The following is a 24,289-nucleotide window of genomic DNA, read 5'->3' on the forward strand; positions in this document are numbered from 1 at the left end:
GATTCAACAGCAGCATTTGACAATCAGAGTCGATTCTCCCAACGAGGATGGTTTTCTCGTACGAGAAGATGGTTTGGAAAGAGATGTCGCATGCTCATTCCTCGTTGCATCAGATAAATATGTTGGGTTTAGCATCACGTAATTGATTTATTCGCTCTATACTAGAAGATAAATCATTTGTCAACATTCTACTCCTGATTTATTTTTAAAAAATCTAACCAACGACCTACGTAAGTTCTCAACATTTGCACCGACAAGTATTCTAAGTTTTCCCCATGTGACTACATGAAAATGTGAGATTGTTCAGATATTAAACATGTAAACACGTAAAGAGATACAAAGGAAACTGATGTTAAATAGCTTACCACAAGGATCGCTGCAAGCAACCATCAAAGCACTGGTTCTGTGGTAAGGATAAATACAGCTGCTGTAAATGTAGCTACGAGGAAACAGTGCTATTCAATATCCCTGTTTGTAAGCAGCACCCCTTTCATCTTGTTTCACAATGGGATATATTTTTCTTTTTTCCTTTCTTCTATTTTGGTCGTTTATTTGCATTTAAGTAGAGAATGCCATTTAAGTTAACAAAGAAGAAGAAGAAGACGAAGAGTAAATTAAAGTAAAAATCCACTTTATCTCTGGATGATTAAATTTTTGAGTTTCCTAAGATTCACATACAACAGAACATCACACATCTTAAACTTCTGGTGTAGTTGTAGTAGTAGTAGTTGCAAGATATAGAAAAACTTTAAAATTTCCAGATTCATTTACTCTTCTTGTATAATTTTACAATCAATTTTCGTTTGTATTTGACTGAAAATTAATAAAGGTTTCAATAATCCTGATTTGTATTTGATTATTTAAACGAATTGTAGTTATATTTGCCAGAATAAGCCATACAGGGTGTGTATAAAGAAAAGGGAAACTTGGATTTGCTAAAAATTAAAAATATTCTCGAGCAGAATACGCGAAGAGATTAATTTTGTACTAATTGCTAATGGATTTTTATGTAACTAAGTCTTCTACCTGCAATAAGTGACCTACCAATAATGGCAGATTACCTGTGGTGATGATGATAAGTGCAAAAGGTAAGTTATACGAATAATCAGCACCCTATCCAGTTTGACGTTTGCACCGAAAATCAAACTCAGAATTATGTGAATCAAACATTTGCACGTTAGGCACTATATTATATCTATTTTGGTGAAACTGTATGAAATAAATACAAACTATTTGACATATTCTGAATATATTTCTGGCGTAAATATATGTTCCAATTTACAAGCATACAATTTATTTTATAATGCTTCGTATAAACATGAGGTAACTTCAAGAGAAGGGCCTCAAAGAACACTATAAATTCTATCCTTTTGTATCCCGTTCTTTATCACATTCCAATGAGCTGAGACACGATCACTTTGACATCCTTCCCAACAGAAGAAACTGTTCAATGCAACACATAAATTCGAAGCTACTCGTAAGCTACGAAGACAGGTGAAGTTGTCTAAGGCTAGCCTTTCGTGAAACTTCGGTAAACGTAAGTGACATAGAGATGGGCATAATACAGGGTGTACCAGAAATAGTGACTCACCTTTTGAGTGGGCAGTACGTTTTTATTATAAACAAGAATGACACGAAACAAAATTGTAAGTACAAAGGAATGATGTAAAAATCAAGTGCTTTGCAGTATCTAATCCCTACTCTCCATTTGGAGGTCTACTTGGCTGCCATTAAAATCGATGCCTGCCTGCATCCGGAGACTCACATTTCTCGACGCATCTCGGCTCATCTGAATGGGAATGTTGATGAATTCCTCGGTGATTCGCGCCACCAATTCCACTACACTGTTTATGGGTCTTGCATATATCTTGTTTTATTCAAGTGTCCCCATAGGAAGAAATCGGGAGAGATGAGGTCTGGCGAGCGTCAGTCCTCCACTGTCCGCAAGTACAACTCAACAAACTCGATACGGGAACGTCCTCATTGAGTGCTGCAACAGGCGAGGATGATAGGACGCAGTTTCAGATCCTAGAGAACCCTGGCAATCGATGACTTAGGGGTAGTCAGGGTGCGGAGCAACTGTCGAATCGATTTCGACTTCTGCGGTGACCTCGCAAGTTCCACCTGTATCCGAGTTGCATTTGCGGGATTGTTGACAGACCTAGGCCTACCCAGCCTCTTGGTATCAATTACGCTACTAGTGGTATCGAAGGCTTTGTTTATCCTTGTTATTACCTTCCGCTCTGGCGCAGGATCACCATTCAGCTCCATCCATCGTCGCTGGACTTCCGTAACATTGTGCGTCTCAGAAAATAGGTGAACGCATTGGACACGTATCTCAAGTGTCAGGGGAGCCACCATCTTGTAGTGTTGCGAACTGCAAAAAGGAAAAACACCGTTACACTACAACACAAACCAAACAAGAAACAAACAAACAACAACATTAATCATACAGTCTAACCTACTGCACCTCACAAGTGTCACTACTTTTGGTTCCCAACCTTCTCTACCTTCCGCTCTCTTCATAAACCTTGCAAACTTAATGCCCCTCTCTCGACCTTTTTGCTCGTGGGTCATAAGTTGTTTTTGGCTGACCTATTCTGCGATTTCAGATAACTTTGAATTCTCAAATCTTTAATAATAATAATAATAATAATAATAATAATAATAATAATAATAATAATAATAATAATAATAATAATAATACCATATTCTCATGAAGTTACGTTTATTTTCAGCAAGACTTATGAATGCTATCGTAGTGCTTATTATTATTATTATTATCATTATTATTATTATTATTATTATTATTATTATTATTATTATTATTATTATTATTATTATTATTATTATTATTATTATTATTATTACCAAATTTCCTCTTTGTGAAGCCACAACTCTTACTCAATAGTTATTTTGTATTTGTTCGATATTTAATTTAACGTCTATTTGTTACAACATTTATAATATTTGTAAGTTAAATAGCCATAAGAAAAACCGAAATTTAGAATACATTCTTGGTTTTTTGTATATCAGTTATGAATTGTTTCAATATCGATTTTTTAAGTAGTTTCAAACACACCGTCAACGCTTACGAGAACTAAAAAAAAAAAAAAGTAATAAAATTCTTAACGAACAGCTTTAAAAACTAAGAGTTGCGCACAATGTCGAAAGAGAATAGAGCAGTATTTAGTATTTATTTATTTTCGACGCTGTTAGTAACCATTATATACGAAAAGCTTAGATTACTTAGTTTGATGTTGTTTAGTGATCGATTGATAACGAGATTTTGCTTTCTTGTTTGAACAGTGTCGTTAATGTGTTTCTGAATAATAGACATAACGCAGATTGTCTAATTCTTGGTTTCATTAAATTTTCAGACCGGTGTTCTGATCTGAGAAGTTTATTTTGTGGTATTGTGAATTTTGTAATGACTTTGTAGTTTCTCGTTCTTGTCAGTGTGTGTGTGTGTGTGTGTGTGTGTGAAAATTAAAGCTTAGCTTCCAGTTCTAACAGAAAATTGTGTAGTGAAGGTGGCATCAGGTATGGTTTTATGTTCATTGAAAAAGATTATATTCAACTACCACAACGTGTTGTGTGGCATTCTGTCCTTATGAATGATGCTCTTCACCCTATCTGATTGGAACATTTGTCCACACTATATACAGCCTTGAAAGACAATTCTAAAGATTTTTTTATTGTGAAAAGAAACTCGCTGAAACTTATGAAGCTGGAGTGCTCAGAAATCTGTCACGAACATAATGAGAAGGTGGGGAAAACATCATATGGACTTCCTCTTCTAATATCCAAAGATTAAAAAAAAAAAAAAAACTCCTACTATTGATGGGATTTTTATCAACCAAAATTGATCTTGAGGAGAAAGTCAGAAAAAATGACAAAATATCGCTTTCGTACAATACTGTGACACTTAGGATTAATGAAATGATCTTGGATTTAAAACATCAGGTAGTTGAAAAGGTAATTTTTTTTTTTTTTTTTTTTTTTTTGGCCTGTAGTGTGATGATTCCACGAACATATCTCAGTGTTGCCATTTAATAGTGTACTATCGCTTCGGAGACATCATCCAAAGGTTCTGATGTCTTTTTCTGCTATCAGTAACTTTTCTCTTGACAATGATTTGTCTTGGGACAAAGTTGTAGGAATATGTACTCATGGAGCTTCAGCATTGTTAGGTTCACTGTCTGGATTTATAAAGCTGGCAAAGGACATAAGTCCTACAATTATTGGTTCGCACTGCTTTATTCACAAGCAAACCTTAGCTGCAAAAACTTTACCAGAAAACCTGAAGCAGCTGTTATCATTGACTAATAAGGTTGTTAATTTTGTAAAGTCAAGTGCTTTGAATACTTGTACCTTTGAAGTTTTGTGTGCCGATCTCAGTGCTGAACATAAAACTTTCTTTTTCATACCGAAGTTCCTTGATTACCGAAAATTAGTATGTCAAGTAGGTTGTACGACCTTAAGTCAGATGTGAATATTTCTCCTTCAGGTGTAGAGAAAAGATACAGACGAGTTTTCGTTACCATTTAAATACAAATTTTTTGATCTTGCTTACTGCGTTTGAAGAGTATTATTTTCAGGTATTGTTCGTTGTGGTTATTTGTGTATATACATACTCTCCGCGATAGTAGAGCAGCTATTGCCCCTGCTGAATTTTACGCGAAAAGTAGTCTGTGGATATGTTGTTCTTCAGCAAGCAGTACCGGAAGCAAACAGAAAAGGTAGTGACCCGTTAAGGGTTATACTTCTTTTACTGATGACATACTTTGCCTCTTAAATCTTGCTGATATTTTTGAAACATTCAATAATCTTAATCTCAAGCTCCAAGGTAGAAATATGAACATAGCAACTTCTTGTGACATGATAACAGCTTTCATCTAAAAGAGCTTACTACGGTAACACCATTTTAATGCTTCTACGCCCAACATTTCATCTTTTCCTCGATTAAATGATCTCTTGCCAATAAAGAGTATGATTTAACCATATCGAGAGAAAGTATCACCTCACACCTATACTCAGTCTATAATTAATTCAAGCGATATTTTCCCGATTTGTGTGAAGAAGACTAGCAGTGCAAATTAGCAAGAACATCTTTCACCATTGATGTGGATTTACGTATTTCCATATGAAATTCAGGAGGAAACAATTGAATTAAAGTACGATTCAGGTGCCGAAGAATTGTTTTAGTCAACATCTTTTCGAAGAATTTTGGGTTTGTTTGCTGCCTGTTTATCCAAGACTAGAAAAAGAAGCCTTAGAAGCTCTTGTTCAGTTCTCGAAAACTTACCTCTGTGAATCAGAATTCTCGATGTTGATTCACAGTGAAATCAAAGCATCGCAACCGTTTGGGAGTGGAAAGTGATTTCAGGTGTGCTTTGTCAAGCTTATCACAGAATATCAAGAAACTTGTGAAGGAAAAGCAATGTCAACTATTATACTGAGATTTTCCTTTGCCCTTACTTGATAAGTTTTTGAACTCCCTTTTATACACTGAAATAACATTTTGTACCCCTTTTCTTATAAATATTAAAAGAATAATTTGCATAATAAATAAAGCAGAAATAGAATTCCAGTTTTTAATAAGTAGAAATCTTGAATTGGAAAAGGAAGGACAAAGTGTCAAACATGTCCTTTTTGACGTTTGCACAAGCTAAAGGGCAAACGCTTATGACAACTTGTGTTTTATTCATAACTTCACGTTTTATTTCTGTCATAGCTTTCACTCTTCTTGCACACTCTTCATGCCCACTCCAAGATTGGAAACCACTGTTTTAGATAATATATACACTGGATATATTTAACTAACTTAAGATTCCCCTCTTCAGACAAAAGAATTGCAGAGAAACATACAGTAGGTATAGTTGAGTCCCCATATCATTTATGTGCTAAAATGATTCTATTAGAAAGTTTCAAAAGTTTCATAGTTGTAACTTATGAGCAATGACACAATTTGTAACAAAACTTAAAACTGTATATTTCCGTACATGTGAAATAATAATAATAATAATGATAATAATAATAATAATAATAATAATAATAATAATAATTATTATTATTATTATTATTATTATTATTATTATTATTATTACCGGTATTATTATTATTATTATTACAAAAATATAAAACACTTTTTTTTAAGTTTTTAACCATACTATGTGCGTGCTAAGATGAATGTACAAAAGAAGTTTCATAAGTTTCATAGTTGTAACTTTCGAGCAATGGTACAATTTGTAAAAAAACCTGAAATTTGCTTTGTACGCCCATTAATGAAAAAAATGAAATCTTTGAGTTTCACAGTGTAACCGTTTGTAAGGTTTCTCAGGATCTACTGAAAGAACAAACATTAAGCTTTCATTTGACACCTAGGTGAGCCCAATAACTTCAAAAATGAGGAAGTTATAGTAATTTTAGTTCCAAGATGCTGATGCCGGAAAGCAAAATTGGCGCCAAATTCACATTTTCCAAAAAATTTTCCCCGCCCATTTCTCGCCAAAAAAATCAGAAAAAAAGTTAATTTATCATAATTTAATTGGTATTTATGTATGAAAAAAATTTGAAGAGAATCTGAGACATTGAAGCACGGTCATGTTTTAAAATTAGGTAATTTGACATGGAATGACCCAAAAATGAATATGTATGTATGTATGTTGCAGCGTAAGTCTGGAAAGTCTGGAGCAATTTCAGCCAAATTGGTACACATATGGCTTACAATTTGGAGAAAAATAGTATAGGAATAAGACATCCCCACCAGCCTAGGAATTGAGAAGGGGACGTAAAAATAATGAGAAATGATCAACATTAGTGTCGAATCCATAGTTTCCAGAATTCCTGACATGAATAGTGACACACCAGATGCCAAAGTTCAAGTTCAGCTTTTATCGGCCCTAGGTATGAGAAGTATTGAAAAATAAAATGTTCAAAATTACCTAGAATAGTACCGAATCGATAGTTCTAGGTGTTGGCAAAATGGCTAACCCCTTTTCAAAATTAGTTTAGGAAAGTTAAATCAAGCGTTTAAGAGTTTTTATCATGTTACTTTGATTAAAGGATGTATTTAAGGAAGAAGGGAGGTTAAATTTTATGCGCAAAATAGAATATCTCACGGGATTTTATCATTGCATTTTCATTTAAATAAAAAAATATATATTTCAGTTTAACGTCCCACGATTATGAACTTTAGGCTAAGGGATACAATGATTTAGGGAAGTGAATGATGATGATATAATTGGTTGAATGAGAATGTGGGAGGAAACGGGAGTACCCCGAGAAAACCTACGGACACAATGTTGTCCACCACAAACTTACTTGGTCGGGTATCGAACTAGGGATCCCACATACCAAAGCACTCTACCATTGACCCACCGTGCCCTTCCCATTACATTTTCATTGAAATGGTATTCCAAGAGGGGGTTCAAATACTTTCCATAAATCTTTCCTTCCCGTGCGAAGAACGGGCATTTCAGGTAGTTGAATGTAAAAATGCTTTCAACTCAGTGAAAAGCTCAGTAGTTATTAATGCTCTTAAAATGAAGTGCTCAAGAAGCATATAAAAGTTATCAATAATAACTTTGAACAAGTCAGTGCGAAAATCAAACTGTTTGACTATGCAAGACTGTAAGAAAAGAGGTGTTTACGGCAGGGTAATACTATTTCTCCCAAGTTTTATACAAACGTGCTTAACTGTGTGTTTCGATCTCTTAACTGACAAATCAAGGGGAAAATGTAAATGGTAGAAAATGGAACCAATCTTTGTTTCATTGATAACATTGTTTTCTTCCCAAACACCAACACAAGACTATAAGATGTGATAGAAGAGCAAGGAAATCGGGTTGAAATTGAACACTGGAAGGATGAATATGATGTTCAACATCTTCACAAACAACACAATGATTGAATTTGAAAATAAGGAATTAGGATATGTGAATACCAACGTCTATCCGAGAGAGAACATATTCATTAATAACAACATTAAATAAGAAATTAACAGATGTATTAAGTGTAATATTTATGATACTAAATTCAATTATTCTGGTTAGTTAGTTACATATTTGTCCTATGTTCTCTAAATAGAATTATTGAACTGCTTAAGACATAATTTACCCCATGAATGTTCAATGATAACTCACAAAATAAAATAGATTTAAACTTACAGTATGTATTTTGGAATACTTTTCACCATTTTCCTTATATTTTCAAAAAATTTCCTCTTTATAAATTGAATCTACATCCATTCATAATGGGTTCCTTACGTATTATATCTTAACTGCATAGAAAAATCTGTCTGGCCAAAAAATTAACAAGGTAAATGTACAGGGCTGACCATAAAAGAATATGATATCTTCCGTACTGGACCGTTGTCCATAACAACATTTACATATTTATACGGATTATCGTTACATAAGCTAGGATGGAGTGAGTGTTTTACATTGAAAAATAAAATATCAATGCGTCTAAAGCATGTAATTTTAAATAAATCTATTCTGTGTGTTCTGATAATGTATCTGAAGTATGAACACTAACAAAATCAGACATTCATCTCCTACAGCGTATACAGTGAAATATGGAGAGATGTATGCTAGGACACAGAAAAAGAATTTCGCGTATAAGAAAGATAACAAGACTTACAACATTATCATGAGAACAAATGTATTGAAGTAGCAGTGAACTGGACAGATGGAAAGAAGAAATGATGGTTGATGAATAAAAGCAATTCTTGATTGAATACATGGAGACCATAAGTGAACTACGAAGCATCCTTATTCAAAATTTAGTCTCACAAAAACAAGAAGCATTGCATAATAACGTGAAAAAGAATTGTCACAGATATATGATTGTGAAGAAGAGTTGGAGAGACTTCATGGGTAGGGGGAGGAGAATTCTCATATATCTTTAAATATTCTTTAACCCACAAATATAAATGCTACTCTTCCTTTTTGTGATAAAGTGTAGAGTGCATTCGAAGAAAATCAAAAGCTTCTAATGCTTCTAATTGGAAACATAGATATAAAACTGAAGAAAAGGTTGATAAAAACATATATATGGAATGTGAGTTTGATGGGTGAGGTATGAACTTTAGGAGAAGAGATAAAACCGAAAATGGAAGCCTTCGAAATGTAGTGCTATAGAAGGATGTTGAAAATTAGATTGATGAATAGGGTAACAAATGAAAGAGTATTAGAAATGGTAGGAGGAAAAGGGAGTATACTGAGAAATAATTCGAAAAGACGACATAGGATAATTGGATACTTGATGTGACACGTAGGAATCACCCTATTAGCTATAGAGAGGTAGCAGAAGGAAAAATAGCTACAGGAACACCGTGATTAAAATATAGGGACCAAATAATACAATATGTAGGGTACATGAAAATGAAAAATGTGGCTCAGGAAAGGGAAGAGTGCAAGCTGTATCAAGCCATCAACATATTACTGACGTGAAAGGAAGAATACAGAAGAGACTACGAACTTTCCAGAAATGTACGAAACAATTGGGTCTTCTATTTTGATCTAAATATTAAAAAAAAAAAAAAAGTTTCCTTTTGCCTCCACTTTGAGACACTGGAGTTTATTATATCACAGTGGTGATTACTGAATTCAAGATATTTGTTTTGAACAAAGTTACTGTCGTCAATCATGTTTTCTTGACGACATAAAGTTAGTACATCCCCGCACGTACACTATATATTTAGTAAATATTTTCATCTTCATCTATTTAAAAAGTGCTCTTACTATGAATCCTATTGCAATTAGATAATCCTTAAAAGATTGAGCTCTTTCGTCGTTCAACTCAAGTTCAGTAATTTACTTCTGATGAAAATTTAAAACTCCGAACTTCATTCTGAAACAAGTATATTCTAACAGGGAAAAAATGATTAGTAAGGGAAGCATGTTGAGGTTAGGATCCTAACACAGTAGTAAGAAATAAAGAAAAATAAAATATTTCGTAACGTATGTTTTACAAAGGAAGTTTTAAAAATATAGCCTTATGTGTCTTTTCTTTAACAGGACCTTATTCGTTGTGGGAGTCGAAGTCTCTTCACAGCTACCAAATACCGAGCATTTATTCGTTCTGCAATCATCTTGCTACCATCACATTGGAAGAACTTCACCAACATTCCAACATCACAGTATACTTACGAGGTTAGTCCATTATCTCTACATTTTGTGTTGCAATTGTGTCCTGTAAATGTTGTTGTACATATTCTTTAATGTTTCACGATATCTAATGAATTAAAAGAATTATTTATAAGTGTCAGTAGACTAAGTGTGAGCTAATTTAGCTGGTTCACATATACTCGTATGGCATCTTATATTTCCCAGTATTCCCAAATTATAATTCTTGCTAATCTCTTCTTGGCCGTATTTTGGTAGTTTCATTTGACAAATGAAGTTCTTTCACTTTCCTTATCAGTTGCGTTGCAACGGTTATTTAAATAATGATCTCAATGGATGGCAGAAACATATCAACATCGATGGTAATTTAATATTATCATAGAGAAAAATTAAGTGCTGCTACACTCATTGTAGTAAAAAGAATAAAAGGTACCGGTTACTCAGTGACGGCATCTAATACCGGGGCAGATGGTGCAATGCCCCAGCAACTTTTAACGAAGAAGACTTCAAAACTCAAAATTTGAAAATGAAAAAGTACGGGCTGATAAAATTCAGTGTTGCCACACTTGGTACAGTTGTACCAAATTAGACCCTTTTTGTCATTCATCAGCCCGTTGGTACCACGCTGACATTTTCAGCCCCTTTTGTGAAAAAAAGTTGGTATAATTCTACCCAATTCAGCGCCATTTAACAATTACTTGTCACATTTTCAAAAGTGTCAGTAAGACTTTTCCTACATCTCATGATTGATTTCTTCCTCGTTTATATATATATATATATATATATATATATATATATATATATATATATATATATATATATATATATATATATATATATCATTTATGTCCACAATACCGTTGAGGTCTATTGGTCACTTTGAAATAAAGGCGCGTTTGCTTTCCTTACAATACATACCGAAGATGATAACTGTTTTCCCATTTAATTTGCGGTCTCTGTTACACTTACTACTTGCGAGATAAATTTCATCTACTTCCAAGATTGTTCGGGGTCCTCCTATTTAGATGTTTTTAAAAAGAGCACTTTCTTGATTTGGAATTTTAGAAGAGGGGGGAGGAGTGTTCTAGAACGAGAACTTTACTTCTTTTAGTTTCGTGTTATAGAGCCATGTATTACACTGGTATAAAATAATGAATTCAGCTCCTTTTGTTTTAATTTGGTACTATTTTTCAGCCTACTCCAGAGCTACTATTGTGGCAACAATTGTAACTTAAAGACTGTAAATATGTAAGTGCAAGGGACACTGACAGATATGGACTAGGAAATAAATGTTCACCTAATATAATGTTAAATTATTAAATATATAAAGAATTAAAATCTTTACACATAACAAAATATAGGGTGTATGCCATTTTGTTGAAGAAAAATAGGAACACCTAAAACAGTCATCTGAGTATTTTAGAAATACATTTTTGGGAATTTGGGAACATGAGATGTACCTCGAAGCTCCACTAACCCTTAAAAAATATTATTTCCGAAGAAGAAGTTTCCTTCTTTCCATAAGAAATATATTTAATTTCTTTCAATTCTAAATTGAAGAGAAGAAAACGGTAAGTGCTTAAAAGACATGAATTCTTTGAAAACAATATAGTACTCTGATACTCTTATTTTTTTTCTTCTGAAATATGCTTTTGATTATTGCAAGCAAATGTTTTAAATGAAAATATGTTTACATATATGAAGATCAAATATAAAATTACCAAATAAAATAAGGTTTAGAAGGTGCTGAAGAAAGTTATTTTTACCTTAGCTCACTACAGTAGAAGGAGTTGAAATACTTAATTCTTTGAAAGTGAGGCTTTGAAATCCCACTTGTTTCATTGCAAGCTACTTCTCGGAAAAGCAAATAGTTTAGGACTTATTTCCATTGTTGCTCAGCTCTAAATTTAGAAGAAAACATAAAATAATTTAGTGTTGTGTTATATTTATTTTTCCTGTTTCGATATGACTAACTGCTGAAGACCATGATTTTCAACCAATAAGCTGGTGTCCCATTACTTACTGAGTGTAGCAATTACTAGCTCAAAGTCTGTTCAAAAGAGAATGAAGAGATCGCAAGAAACGAAGAAAAATAAAGGAAGAAAATTATAAACTTCACGGATGAATACAAGCATTTTTACTAAGTTAATGAAACGGCGGGTCTCGACAAAATTGAGCTCTAAACTTTGACACCTCACAACACAGACATTGGATGTCCGTCTGCACCTGAATACGATGAGATTATGGAAAATGAAATGAAATCTTTAAGTTTAACGTCCCACGGTTATGCCGGTTAGGCTAAAGGAGACGGTGATAATGAGAAATGAGTTAAATGGTGGAATGAAGAAAGTGAGAGGAAATGGGAGAACCCCGATAAAACCCACGAGCAGGGTGGAGATTATGGAAAATGTCAACGAAGTCAACTTACTGCAGAAAGTATCGAAGATAATACAAGAACATGACAGGGAGAAGCTACTGTAGTGACAACAGGAGGAGCTTAAGCAAAATAAATCTATTAACAAAAATTCAGCTGGCAGCGTACTTGTACCCATCAATTCATTATGACTAAGTGATATAGGATATTATTCTAACTGGAAATATATGTATCTCTTGACTTTCCAAGCAAGGAACAGTTCATCCGTTCCATTCTATCCATTCGACCATGCTAACCAAATGAAAACAAATTAATTTACCGATCGGCGGTGGTTTAAAAAAAAATCCAGTTCTTCTTACCACAAGAAACTCGACAATGTCCAATCACAACTAAGAACGTGACTCTATTACTCTGTTAGCACGAATTCTGTATCTTGCTTTTCATGTTGGTTATTTACATTGTTTACGAGGGGAAACAAAACAGCTTACGAATCAGCCTTTTCCTGCAGAGGTATTTACGGCTGGAAACATTGCCGATCTAATATATAGCCATGAGAAGGCATGTGTTCACATGACGTCAATGATGCAGTAGAAACTTATAAAGATGCCCAGAATGATGAATATAGATCTTCAGCATGAAGTCAACATCGAAGGAAAGCAATTTTGATGCGGCTAGCAGACATATTACATTTTGCGAAATAAAATCAAGCTTTGAGAGGTAATGACGAAGAAAATAACAACGAAAATCCATTGAATTTTCCCTCTGTAGTGAATCTTTTCGGAGAGTACAACAGCGTTTTCTAAGGTCTTGAAGGAATAAATACGGTACACAATAGAATTCAAAATTAGTTCATTCAATGCTAGCAAGTCAGACGGAGGAGATTTGACAAGCAAAATATCATTCCTTTCCTTGTAATACTACAACAGACTACATAACGATACAGAATCTCTCTTTGTGATTTTCTGGTTAATTGAGCGCTATAACACTGTTCCGTCTTAAGCTTTTTAGACGTACATTGAAACAATTCAGTAAACTGGGAAGACAAATTTGTTATTTATAGAAAGTTTTGAGACCCTTCGAAGTTATTTTTAGCAATTACTTCATATACAAACTTGCATCACCTCTTAGTTTGAACTCAAGAAACTTGTCGGGCCGTTCTGAAAGTTCAGTCAATTTTCTCGAGAAAAGGTATAGATTTCTTATGCAAAAACAGTGCTTTACTAAAAATTAAATGAAATATGATGTTTATCCAATAACTAATGATTATGTTTGGAAATGCGCCTCACGTGGATAGAGAGCAATCAACACTATCAGACAAACTGAGCAAGAAGAAATCAAGAATCATCGACCATGCTAATTTTTACTGTGTCCCAGTGATGGAATAAACTGTGATGTTCGTGATACGTAGAGAATCATTTAAAAAAATATCTGCATATTCCTCCATAAGAACAGAGCTAAATATGACTATATAATATGTGATGTTAGTTGCTTCAGATTATCTTAATGTGCTTTGTTCTCGTCTTGAAATTCGTCGTATACGCGTCGCATTTACATGTTTAATATAGGTTCGCATCTATAACATTTCTTTTTCATTCGATACACAATTTATGATGTTCTATGTTCAATAATAATAATAATAATAATAATAATAATAATAATAATAATAATAATAATAATAATAATAATAATAATAATAATAATAATAATAATAATAATAATAATAATAATAAGAAGAAGAAGAAGAAGAAGAAGAAGAAGAAGAAGAATTGTTGTTGAGAAAGATCTTATAACAAAACTAGCCTTTGGCTAGCTGGGGGCTCCGCCCCCAGACCCCAGCGTTTGCTCGGCCTACTGCCTTGCATCTCTTATGTATCAGCCTTTGCATCAGGAGTGATTTTCGTCCACTTGCTCTTTAATTACATTTATTGAACTTGACCCAGCTCGGAGCTTCACTCTCTGAGCCCCGTGTTTACTTAACCTACGGCCTCGCACCTCTTAAACCCAAAATTGTACCAAATTTCAAGTTTATTTTCCTATTTCAACTATCTAAAGGATAAGATTTTGTATTCCAAGAAAACGCCCATTTAAATAACACTGAAATTTTTTCATCCCCCTTTAGACCCCTTAAAAACTAAAAATATTCACTTTTGACAATTTTCCTGTCGGTTAGTCCCGGAAGGCTACAATCATGCGAAATTTCATCATTCTAATCCTGTCGGAAGTGCCTAAACATTTGGGGTGTAAAAGATGTCACATATAAATAACATGGGAAAGATTTTTCAGTTCCCCATAACACCACTCTACAGTTGAACATTTTTATTTTTGGAGGTTTGCTTAGTTAACGCTAACGAAAACGTATAAGCATAGGGAATTTCAAGTTTTTATTCCAATACCAAGTACCTAAAATATAAGATTATAGGTTAAAAAAAAAGTCCATTTAAATAACATAGGGAATTTCTTTATCGCCCCTTTAGACTCCTGAAACTTAAAAATATTTACTTTTCGCAATTTTTTTGTCGGTTAGTCCCGAAAAGCTACAATCATGTCAAACTTAATCATTGTAGCCGTACAGGAAGTGCCTAATAATTTTGGGGTGTAAAAGATGCCCCATGTAAAGAACATGCAGAAGACTTTTCAGTTCCCTATAAAACCACTCTAAAGTTGGAAATTTTTATTTTTGGTGGTTTGCTTAATTAACGCTAACGAAAACGTGTGAGCATACGGTATTTTAAATTTTTATTCCAATTCGAAGTGCCAAAAACATTATAGGTTCAGAAAAAGGCCCATTTAAATAACATGGGAAATTTCTTTATGCCTTCTTTAAACCCCCTAAAAATTAAAAATACTCACTTTTGACAATTTTCCTGTAAGTTAGTCCCGGAAAGCTACCATCATAGCAAATTTCAACTTTCCACGTCAACCGGAAGTACCTTTATATTTTATATATAGTTAGATTAGATAGAACAGGATTTAAATAATATTCCATTTGTTGAACACATTTTCGTCCTCCTAATATTTTTTGCACGTAAATATTTTAGTTCTATGTGTGTATAAATATTATTTATATGTGCATGTTAGTGTAAGATATTATGGAACGCTATGGGCATCCAAAGTAAGAAGAGATGTATATGTGTCCAGTTCGATGCCCTATTGGAGTGTTGATACTATTTTCGTCAATCATTTTGCTAGGCTAGTAAACACCCTAACTTTGGCCACCAACTTCGAGATCCTATGCTTTCAATGTATTTGTAAACATGTAATTTGGTTAAAGCAGACATCGTCAAGGGACGAACTCAGACCTTCCTAGGCCTAAGTTATCTGTGAGAGTGAGGCCATTAAGAAAAAGCTTAAATATCCACCTATGAGACGATTCGTATTCAGTTATATCCAGAGCAGTGCCAGTCACTGTCTAGATACAAAACTGTGCGTTCCTGATCTATGCTCGGAACCGGATTTGAACCCCGGTACCCTCATGACACACCGATCTGGTATCATTAATTCTTATCTACGTTTACGCAGAAAATGAAGAAGAGAAAATCAGAGAATTTATTTTAGGCTTTGTGGAAGTGTTGGAAGGATCTGCTATGTTAGCGGCTTTTACAAAGTCTATTCTGAGTGAAATGACAAAGTCTATTCTTTGGGTTCTTTTGTACCATGCCGTGTGTTAACTGCTCACTTTTAAAATTTTGCAATGATATAAAAATACATATTACGAATACTCATCAAAATTCCCACTTGTCGACCATCATCGCTCAGTAGTCGACCGCATTCATGCTATTAGTCGACCGCGCGCGTGACTGTGTAACGGGCCTTAGGCCAGAACAGACGCTTTTTAAAACTTGGCGTTATATATATTGGTCTGATAGTTTTAGGGGTTGTTGCGATATTCTTCTGACTTGATTCACTTGGTCCAGCAACAGCATCGCTTTCAACGTCCCTTGTTTCTTGCTGTGCTTCTGGTACAGAAACCAGAGCTGCAGTAGCAGGGTCTTTGAGAGAATAAGTATCTTGCTGAATATCTTTCATAGATTCAGTTTCATTCAGTGTAGTTGATGTGTTTCCTTTCTTCTCATTTGATGGCATAAATTCTGGAATAGACGCTTCCTTTCTCATAATAATGAAAGGCCTCTCTGATTCGGTTGTTGGAGCAGACATAACTGATTCTTTGTTTGTCACAATACTGATTTGATCTTTCTCTTGTGCTACAATGGCGTCGAATTCCTCAGGTATCGTTGGTAGAATAGATGTTATATTCACTCTTTTTTGAGTTGTTGCACTTGGATTGGATTCAACAGCCAATGACTGGAGAAGATCATTTAGTAAATCCTTTCCAACAGTGAGAGTAGCTTGAGACAAGTGTTCATTGTTGTCATCAACTACAGGGATTTCACCAACTGCAACTTTGTCATCTAATGGTAAGTTGGCACTTTTATCATCAGTTTGTAGTGCTTCGTCCATCGGCTTTTCTGCTGGAAGTTTCAAAACTTCAAGAACTGCGTTGAAGTCAACCGCAGCCTTTTGAAGTTCATCCTTGTACACAGTAATAACTTTTCTTGCAGTACGAAGGTCTTCTTCACTAACATTTGGCTGAGTGGAAGTACTCTCTATGTTTTTACATACACTCTTGATGCATTTTGTGTAGTCAAAAGCGTCCGGATTAAAAGGATACAGTCCACATTTGCGAAACCCATTCTTTATTGTTGACGGTGTTGCTGCTGTTGCTAGGACCTCTGCAATAAGTGGTGCAAACTGAACTCTTGTAATAGAAGATGAATTATTTTCCGTTAGATAGCTGCGAACAACGAATTTCCAATTTGTTTTTAACACCTTAAAGACGGATACATCGCATGGTTGCAAGATGTGTGTTGCATGAGCGTACAGGGCATACAATATGATCTCGTTGTTGTCACAAAATTTGCTTACTTCATAAGTTAAGTGAGTTTTGTGACCATCGATGAAAAGTATTACAGGCTTAGGTACATCGTGATCTAATAGCCATTTATAGAAACCATTGGCGACCCACTCAGAGAATGTCTCACTAATCATCCAGCCAGATTCGGATCGTCCTATCACAATCGAAGAGGGAATATTGGACACAATATCTCTAGGTACTCGCGACTTGTATGGATAAACGATCATTGGAGCAACGGTTTCTCCCGAAGCACTAAATGTTCCTAGAAAAGTAAGGGTTTCCTTTTCCTTATCTTGAACCTCATAAATATTCTTCCAGCCTTTTGAGCCCAAAATTTTTCCAGATGATGGGCACAACTGAAAAGAAGATTCGTCCGCGTTAAAAATTCTACGTGGATCTTCTAGAATGGAAAGATTGTTCGTACTGGTAAGGTAGGTCTTAAGATCATGAAACCACGAACGTATATATTCTTCTTTTACGAAACTTCGGCAGACATTTATAGGCTCAGCTGTCAGCAAATTTGGATGTCTCTTCAAGAAAGATGCATACCATTTCTGCCCAGGTCTATTGTTTTTAAATGGTGTTTTGCGTTTGTCGTCTACAACTATTTTCTGTACTGAATTTAAGAGGTCATGTTTCTTTCTGGGGAAACCACATTGAGAAAGTTCAATAAGCCAGTTTGCAAGGGCTTCTTCTTCTGTTTCACTGAGATAAGTACAGCGTCCCATCTTCCCAGTTGTTTCTGGTACCCGTCCATGTAATTTGTCTAAAACTGTTGTCTTTGGCACACCAAACCTTTTACAGGCTTCACGAACTGAAAGTTGTTTTATTCTTACAGCTTCTAAGGCGCACTGCATATCAAATTCCGAATAGCGGAAAAATTTTCTTTTATATCCCGGAGCCATGCTATCTGTCAAAAATACATAAAATTTAAAATGCTTCGCCATATTTCTAACAACAAAATGCATTGCTATATTATAAAGCAGAAGTAATCAAGAATATATTAACAAAAGTTGTTTTTCAATATTGATAATCTTAATATTTCAGTGTTCTTCCCGAAAGCAGGTTCTGACCTGAAAAAACCTGAGTCGAGTGAATCGATATTTTTTATTGCCATTAATCGGATGATGATGACTCCCAAGGACGTGAGACCTAGAGTTTAACGTGAGCTCCGGACCAATTGTATTCCCATGGAAAATTGAACCCAGGACTTTATTACAAAGCAGCATACTTTAACACTTACTTGAATTTTGTTGAATTTATTTATATCATTTAAGCATTTGTGGCATAGGACGGGATAGGGGAGGGAGAAGGATGAGGAAAGGTGTTGGCCAGAGCCTATTATGTAGGGAACATCATGACATGCGCCTGGTATAACTGATAAAACCCCTAAGAAACCCGTCAGAAGGGCCGGCATTGGGGTTTCAACCCGCACATCTTTCCATTCCCAATTCGTAATCCAGCAGGCTAGGCACTGGGCAACGTGTCTGGTACATGCCTCCAAGAAATTATTATTATTTCTCTCATTCAGGGAGACGTAGTAGACGTACAGGAAACCATTCTTGTTCTCGTTTGTTTGCTTATTTCTTTGTTTATTATGGTTTAACGTCCCTTCTTAGCATCGAGACTATGTAAAGAGGTGGACCTACAGTTTATAGTAATATTCGAACCGCTTTAATTCGTTCTATGCTCTCCCGCTTCGAATTGAACCCGGGACACAGACCACCAAAGGCACGGGTGCTACCCATTAGACCAGCGAGGAGGGCTTCTTGTTCTCGTGTAAAAAAAAAAAAAAAAAAAAAGTTTCACAATGAAATATTAGATCGTCATAAAAAGAAACTTTCAACTAAGTTACTGAACAAATTCCAGTCAGCAAAACGCGAAACATAGTATGAAACAGTGCGGTCGACAGGTGGCAAGAAATATTCCAATAGTCGACCAACACGAGAAACAGGCGGTCGATTTTTAGAATATGTCACGAAATCAAAAATTTTATAGATGCATGTTGAAAAACAGACCTTAATACCAAACAGGAAAAAATTTGAAGCAATTTGGCGATCTCTCAAATAATCCAATAATCGACCACCCTTGGTCGACAATTGGTTTGCATGGGAAAGAAAAAATGCCAAATTCCGACCACATTTTAAAATGTATTTTTTAATTTAATACTTTCTAGTTATTGACAAATTATACTGTACAGCTTCTAGAATAACTTAGTTTTGTAACAAAAACATTTCTTACCTCACGTACTATCCATATCCTCAAAAAAACGAAAAATAACAGGTGCAGAAGATTCCCATTACACGCTGTCGTAAATTGTGCACCTGAGTCGTAATTCTACAGATACGTCGAAATTTATCGGTGAAAGACGACCAGCTGGCCAAGGGAGAGGAAAACAATGATTGTCATTGGTGGTATATGATGCAAGCTTTATCGCGAATCACTTTCCGCTCCAAAAGAAAATTAGATATATTTTATATACACAATAGTAAGCAAAAATGGTCGACTATTGGATGGCGGTCGACTATTGGCGAACTCACCCTATTCTGAAACATTTTCCCGAAATACGTAAGACTGAAATAAATCATTATCCAGAACAGTGAAAGTTCGAATAAAAAGGCCAATAGTCAGGGCTTCTTAAAAACTCTTGCTTGCAAGTACTCGCCAACCAAAAAATCTACCAGCCATACCATTTTGCAGTCACAGTGTTTATTCAAATAAACAAAAATCGCTTTGCGACACAGTAAACGTATCAGTACATTTTTATTTTGTTTATTGGCATGTCTCTTACAAAAAATAAAAAAAGAGTGGCATCTGCTATTTGTTCTGTCATGCCACTGCTCTCCAGCTTGACTAGAATTCAACTTTCAATTCTGAAAATAGCCTGGGTCGCCACCACGCTGATATAAACGTGGACAAGTTCGAATCTGACTATAGATTACACGATCAGAAGAATCAGATAAGTGCAGAGGTAATAAAAGCAAGCACAGCTTGATTACGGTCACATCGCACGGGACATCAGACACCGTGACTTATCAATTTATATGGAAACTCTCATATTGACTGCGTTATTATTATTAATCTGTTTTGTGTACAAGTACAAAAGTTTAAAGCAAATAGAAACATATTTATAGAATGTTTTTCCAAATCGTCCAAATTTGTGTTTTACATACGGTATATTGAAAGTTTACTGTATTATTAGCAGTACAACAAATAATCCTCTCTCTACATTCAGCTAGTTAACAAAATTATACAAATTGCTAACGATCTTCTATTATGAATAAAACAGCATATCGACTAGGTACCTAACAGTTAATCATTATTATTATTTAACTTTCCACAAGGTTCAAAATTCATTTCATATAAATAATTATTCCATTAAATTAACGTTTCATTGTATAACTACATAATCATTTTCTTTCAAATTCGTAATATTCATATTCATTAAAAGTAACCATTTTCATTCAAATTCATAATATTCATATTCATTAACATAATCTTGTGTCTTTCATATTATTATTTTAGTATTCAATATTAGGTGTTTGGTACCTTCTTTACAACGTTGAATATGCTGATATCCCAAAATATAACATTGAAAGAAGAATATTACGAGAGTTATGTTGTCATATACTTATCGATTACACAATATAGTCATTGAATATATGTTGTTACTGCTAAGGCACTGAAATATAGAATTTTGTTTATATTCAAAATTTACTAGCACAGGAATTTTGATATTACTTATGAATTAGATTATATATAGCCTACATTTTAAGCTATTGTTCGGTGGCTGACGACAGAAAGAAGGGCCTAAGCCCCTAGAATGAACCTTCTAGCTTGACATATTAAATAGAATCATTTCACCGTCAAAATTCAATCTTAATACGTAAAATAGTTATGTTATTATGAATAAGTACGTGGTACTTCTCAGATTTACTTATTCTTTTAAATATCTTTTCAGATATTTAGAAATGTTGTTAAATATTTTCTTTTTTAAAAGTTAACTTCAAGTATTACAATTAGTTGTTCACAATATAAATTAAATACTTCCTTTTTTTTCGAATTTGTTCTTTTTCTTCTAATAACGTAATTACTTTTCTTTCTAAATCGAAAGTTTAAATAATTAAGAAAACAATTAGGTACAGATCAATAATAACCTAACCAACAAAGTTAGAACTTTAGGAATTAATAAACATTAAACACAACGAATAATTAAACATATTAACCTGTTAAATATCATAAAGAAGTAACTAAACATAATTACAGTTTACAAATTCGACAGACACTGTTAGACCCAATGCTGGGGCATAACAGTTCTTAAATTCACGTTTTTGATTGATCGAACTTTACTCCCCAAATGTAAAAATGTACTCGTCACTAGCGAGCAGGCGAGTAGATTTTTCAAGTCCTGCCGATAATGAAGGTGTGCTTCCAGTAGCGTACCCAGGAATTTATTTCGGGGGGGGGGTTCAAACTAAATATGAAGCTATTTTATATTAAAATTGCTAAAATTGCCCCTAAAATTAGGCTAAATTTTTAAAAAGTCGAAATTTCGGGGGGGGGGTCCGGACCCCCGTGTCCCCCCCCTTCCGTACGTCCCTGTGTGCTTCGTTCCATTTCAAAACACTTGTAATGTGGTAGTGGGTGTAGACAAACAAATACTTACACAAGGCTAAAAATGTATTCCAAACAAGGCTCTACAATTTCAAAACTACATATTTACCAATTCCTTTACAATTTCGTCATTATAACACGTCTTCATCACACACATGCATATTAGAAACAATTTTGTACGTCGTAAAGTACAATGTTAGAAGGTAGATCACGCTCCATAATCCATCACAGTCTACCATTCGTTGAGGTTTTGAAATGTCAGCAAACGGTAATACACTATCGGCTACTATCTACAAATTACCTAATCATGTACACCGAATATGACTTGTATTCTAGAGAAATTTTACTTTACAAAATGTAATAAAATATTGTAAGGTTCCGGATGTCTACACGTCATGCAATAACCACGTGTGAATTACATGTGTTAATAATAGTAAATAAAAACAGACGACGGTCCCGAAGAGGAGTCGATCACCATCGCCAACAATCGGAAGGACGAGAATCAACGAAGAATAGAGGAAAGAACAAAACTACGTACACAAAAACATCCAGAACTTGGACTACTTCATCTTTTGTGCATCCCGAAAAGCTTGGCAGGACATTGGTTCGAGTCTATTCATAAAGACCCGTCAGCACCCCGTTTGGGGTTTTCAAAGACATATAAAACTGTCCTTAACAAATACTACATGCCAAACATTTAATCATACTTGGCATTCAGAATCAACAACTGTAAGGAGTGCCAACTCTTGAAAAAACTACCCAGAAAACCACAGGGAGAACTCCTTCACCACCCGATAGGCCATATAGGAGAACGATGGATGTTTGACGGCTTAGGTCCTATCCGCACGAAGAAGGGAAACCAAAATATGTTTTAGTCGCCATCAAAACAAGTACACGTTATATAGTGATGAAGGCTGTTAATGGAATTACGGCAGACACAATTTAATAGTTCTTATTGGAAGAAATTATTTTGAAACTTGGCGCCTTTCGTTTCCTTCATCTGGACATACATGCTGTGCACAGAGCGAAGAAACTTCAAAAACTAGCAGAAATATATAATTTCGAATTTAAGTTCTGCCCTGCTTTCAACCATCAAGACATAGGATTAGTCGAAGTCATGAACAAAACATTACGGAATTCCTTAAAATTTTTCGTCCAACAAAATCACGAAACATGGCCAAAATTATTACCTCATATTACTTTTGGTTTAAACAGTTTCGCTCAATTAGGAACGAAGAAGTCCAGATTCTTTCTCATGTTTGGATACGAACCCAGGACAATCAGCGATTGCAAACTACAGATTACCCCTCAGCTACAGCTTGAACGAGATCAACTCGTAAAACTTCGAGAAAAGACACGGCAAAACTTACTGAAGGCTCACGAACAACAAAAGAAGTAGGCCTACTTTGATAAAAGACATAAACAACAAACTTTCCACAATGGAGATAAAGTACTCATTTACTTCCCCTTTCGAAGAATTGGAGAGTCATCACAATGGACCGATAGATACTGCGGACCGGCTACAATAATATCAAAACTAAACAACAATCTCTATCGAGTTCGCATGCCCCATAATTTCAGAGACAGAGAACAGAATATCTCCATCGATCGAATCAAACTTTACCATGATGTCGAAGAACACTTACCATACAAGGATACTGACGACCCCACCAGCGAGGACGAAGAAAAGAGAAGACAAGAAGAAGAGGAAAACGAAAACAACATGATTCCACCAGCAAAGGACAGGCGACACGCGAAGCGCACTCTTCATGTTTCAGCGAAAAAGAGAGAGAGATGAAATAAAATTTGGAATAGAAGAAAACAAGATACACCATATGATACAGCTATTTGAAGTGATCAAATCTAGTACATACCTTAGTATTCGAATCGCAAGCGATCCTTTGTCTTTTTCTTCTTTCTTATATTTCCTAACCAACCTGCATTCTGCCATTTAAAACAAGCATCCATAGGCCTACATACAATTTCCTTCAGTGAACAAAATTGCAAGCCAGCATTTTCTTTCCGCTTCGAGCGAACGAACTTCACAAGGCCAGCTACAACATTTTTTTTTCGCTTCTCCGCCGCGACTCATATAACTGTCACTAACATGTTGACCTATATATACAGTGTGTTCAGAAAATCAGGACTTTTGATTGGCAAACTTTTTTCCGGCGTGACTACATTTATCAAAGTACTGACTTTAACCGTTCTCTAAGTATGTTCTGTCATCTATTAACTATGACTAGTGCGAACTTG

At 34.8% G+C, this 24,289-nt stretch overlaps 2 protein-coding genes across 2 annotated transcripts in view; one reads left to right on the forward strand and one right to left on the reverse strand.

Annotated features, from left to right (window-relative positions):
• LOC145667821 (calcium-activated chloride channel regulator 2-like) overlaps positions 1-24,289 on the forward strand; it is a 134,261-nt gene that overhangs the window by 13,940 nt on the left and 96,032 nt on the right. The window contains exon 2 of the mRNA XM_081735254.1: positions 10,026-10,160. Coding sequence (XP_081591380.1) covers positions 10,026-10,160 — 135 coding nt within the window. The remainder of the gene's footprint in view (positions 1-10,025; positions 10,161-24,289) is intronic.
• Positions 1,248-24,064, reverse strand: LOC145667828 (uncharacterized). The gene is made up of 2 exons (XM_081735261.1): positions 23,908-24,064; positions 1,248-2,377 (listed from the first exon to the last, which is right to left on the reverse strand). The coding sequence occupies exons 1-2, from the start codon at positions 23,982-23,984 to the stop codon at positions 2,029-2,031; spliced, it is 426 nt and encodes a 141-aa protein (XP_081591387.1). The 5' UTR covers positions 23,985-24,064; the 3' UTR covers positions 1,248-2,028.

Source organism: Thermobia domestica, chromosome 1, assembly GCF_964235325.1.
Source record: "Thermobia domestica chromosome 1, izTheDome1.hap1.1, whole genome shotgun sequence".
NCBI classification, from domain to species: Eukaryota; Metazoa; Arthropoda; class Insecta; order Zygentoma; family Lepismatidae; genus Thermobia; species Thermobia domestica.

Coding starts and splice junctions, on each gene's coding strand:
- LOC145667828 (XM_081735261.1), bottom strand. CDS start 23,984: ATGGCAGAATGCAGGTTGGTTAGGAAATATAAGAAAGAAGAAAAAGAC. Junction 2,378..23,907: donor CTTGCGATTCGAATACTAAG/GTATGTACTAGA, acceptor TCCTTTTTGCAG/TTCGCAACACTACAAGATGG.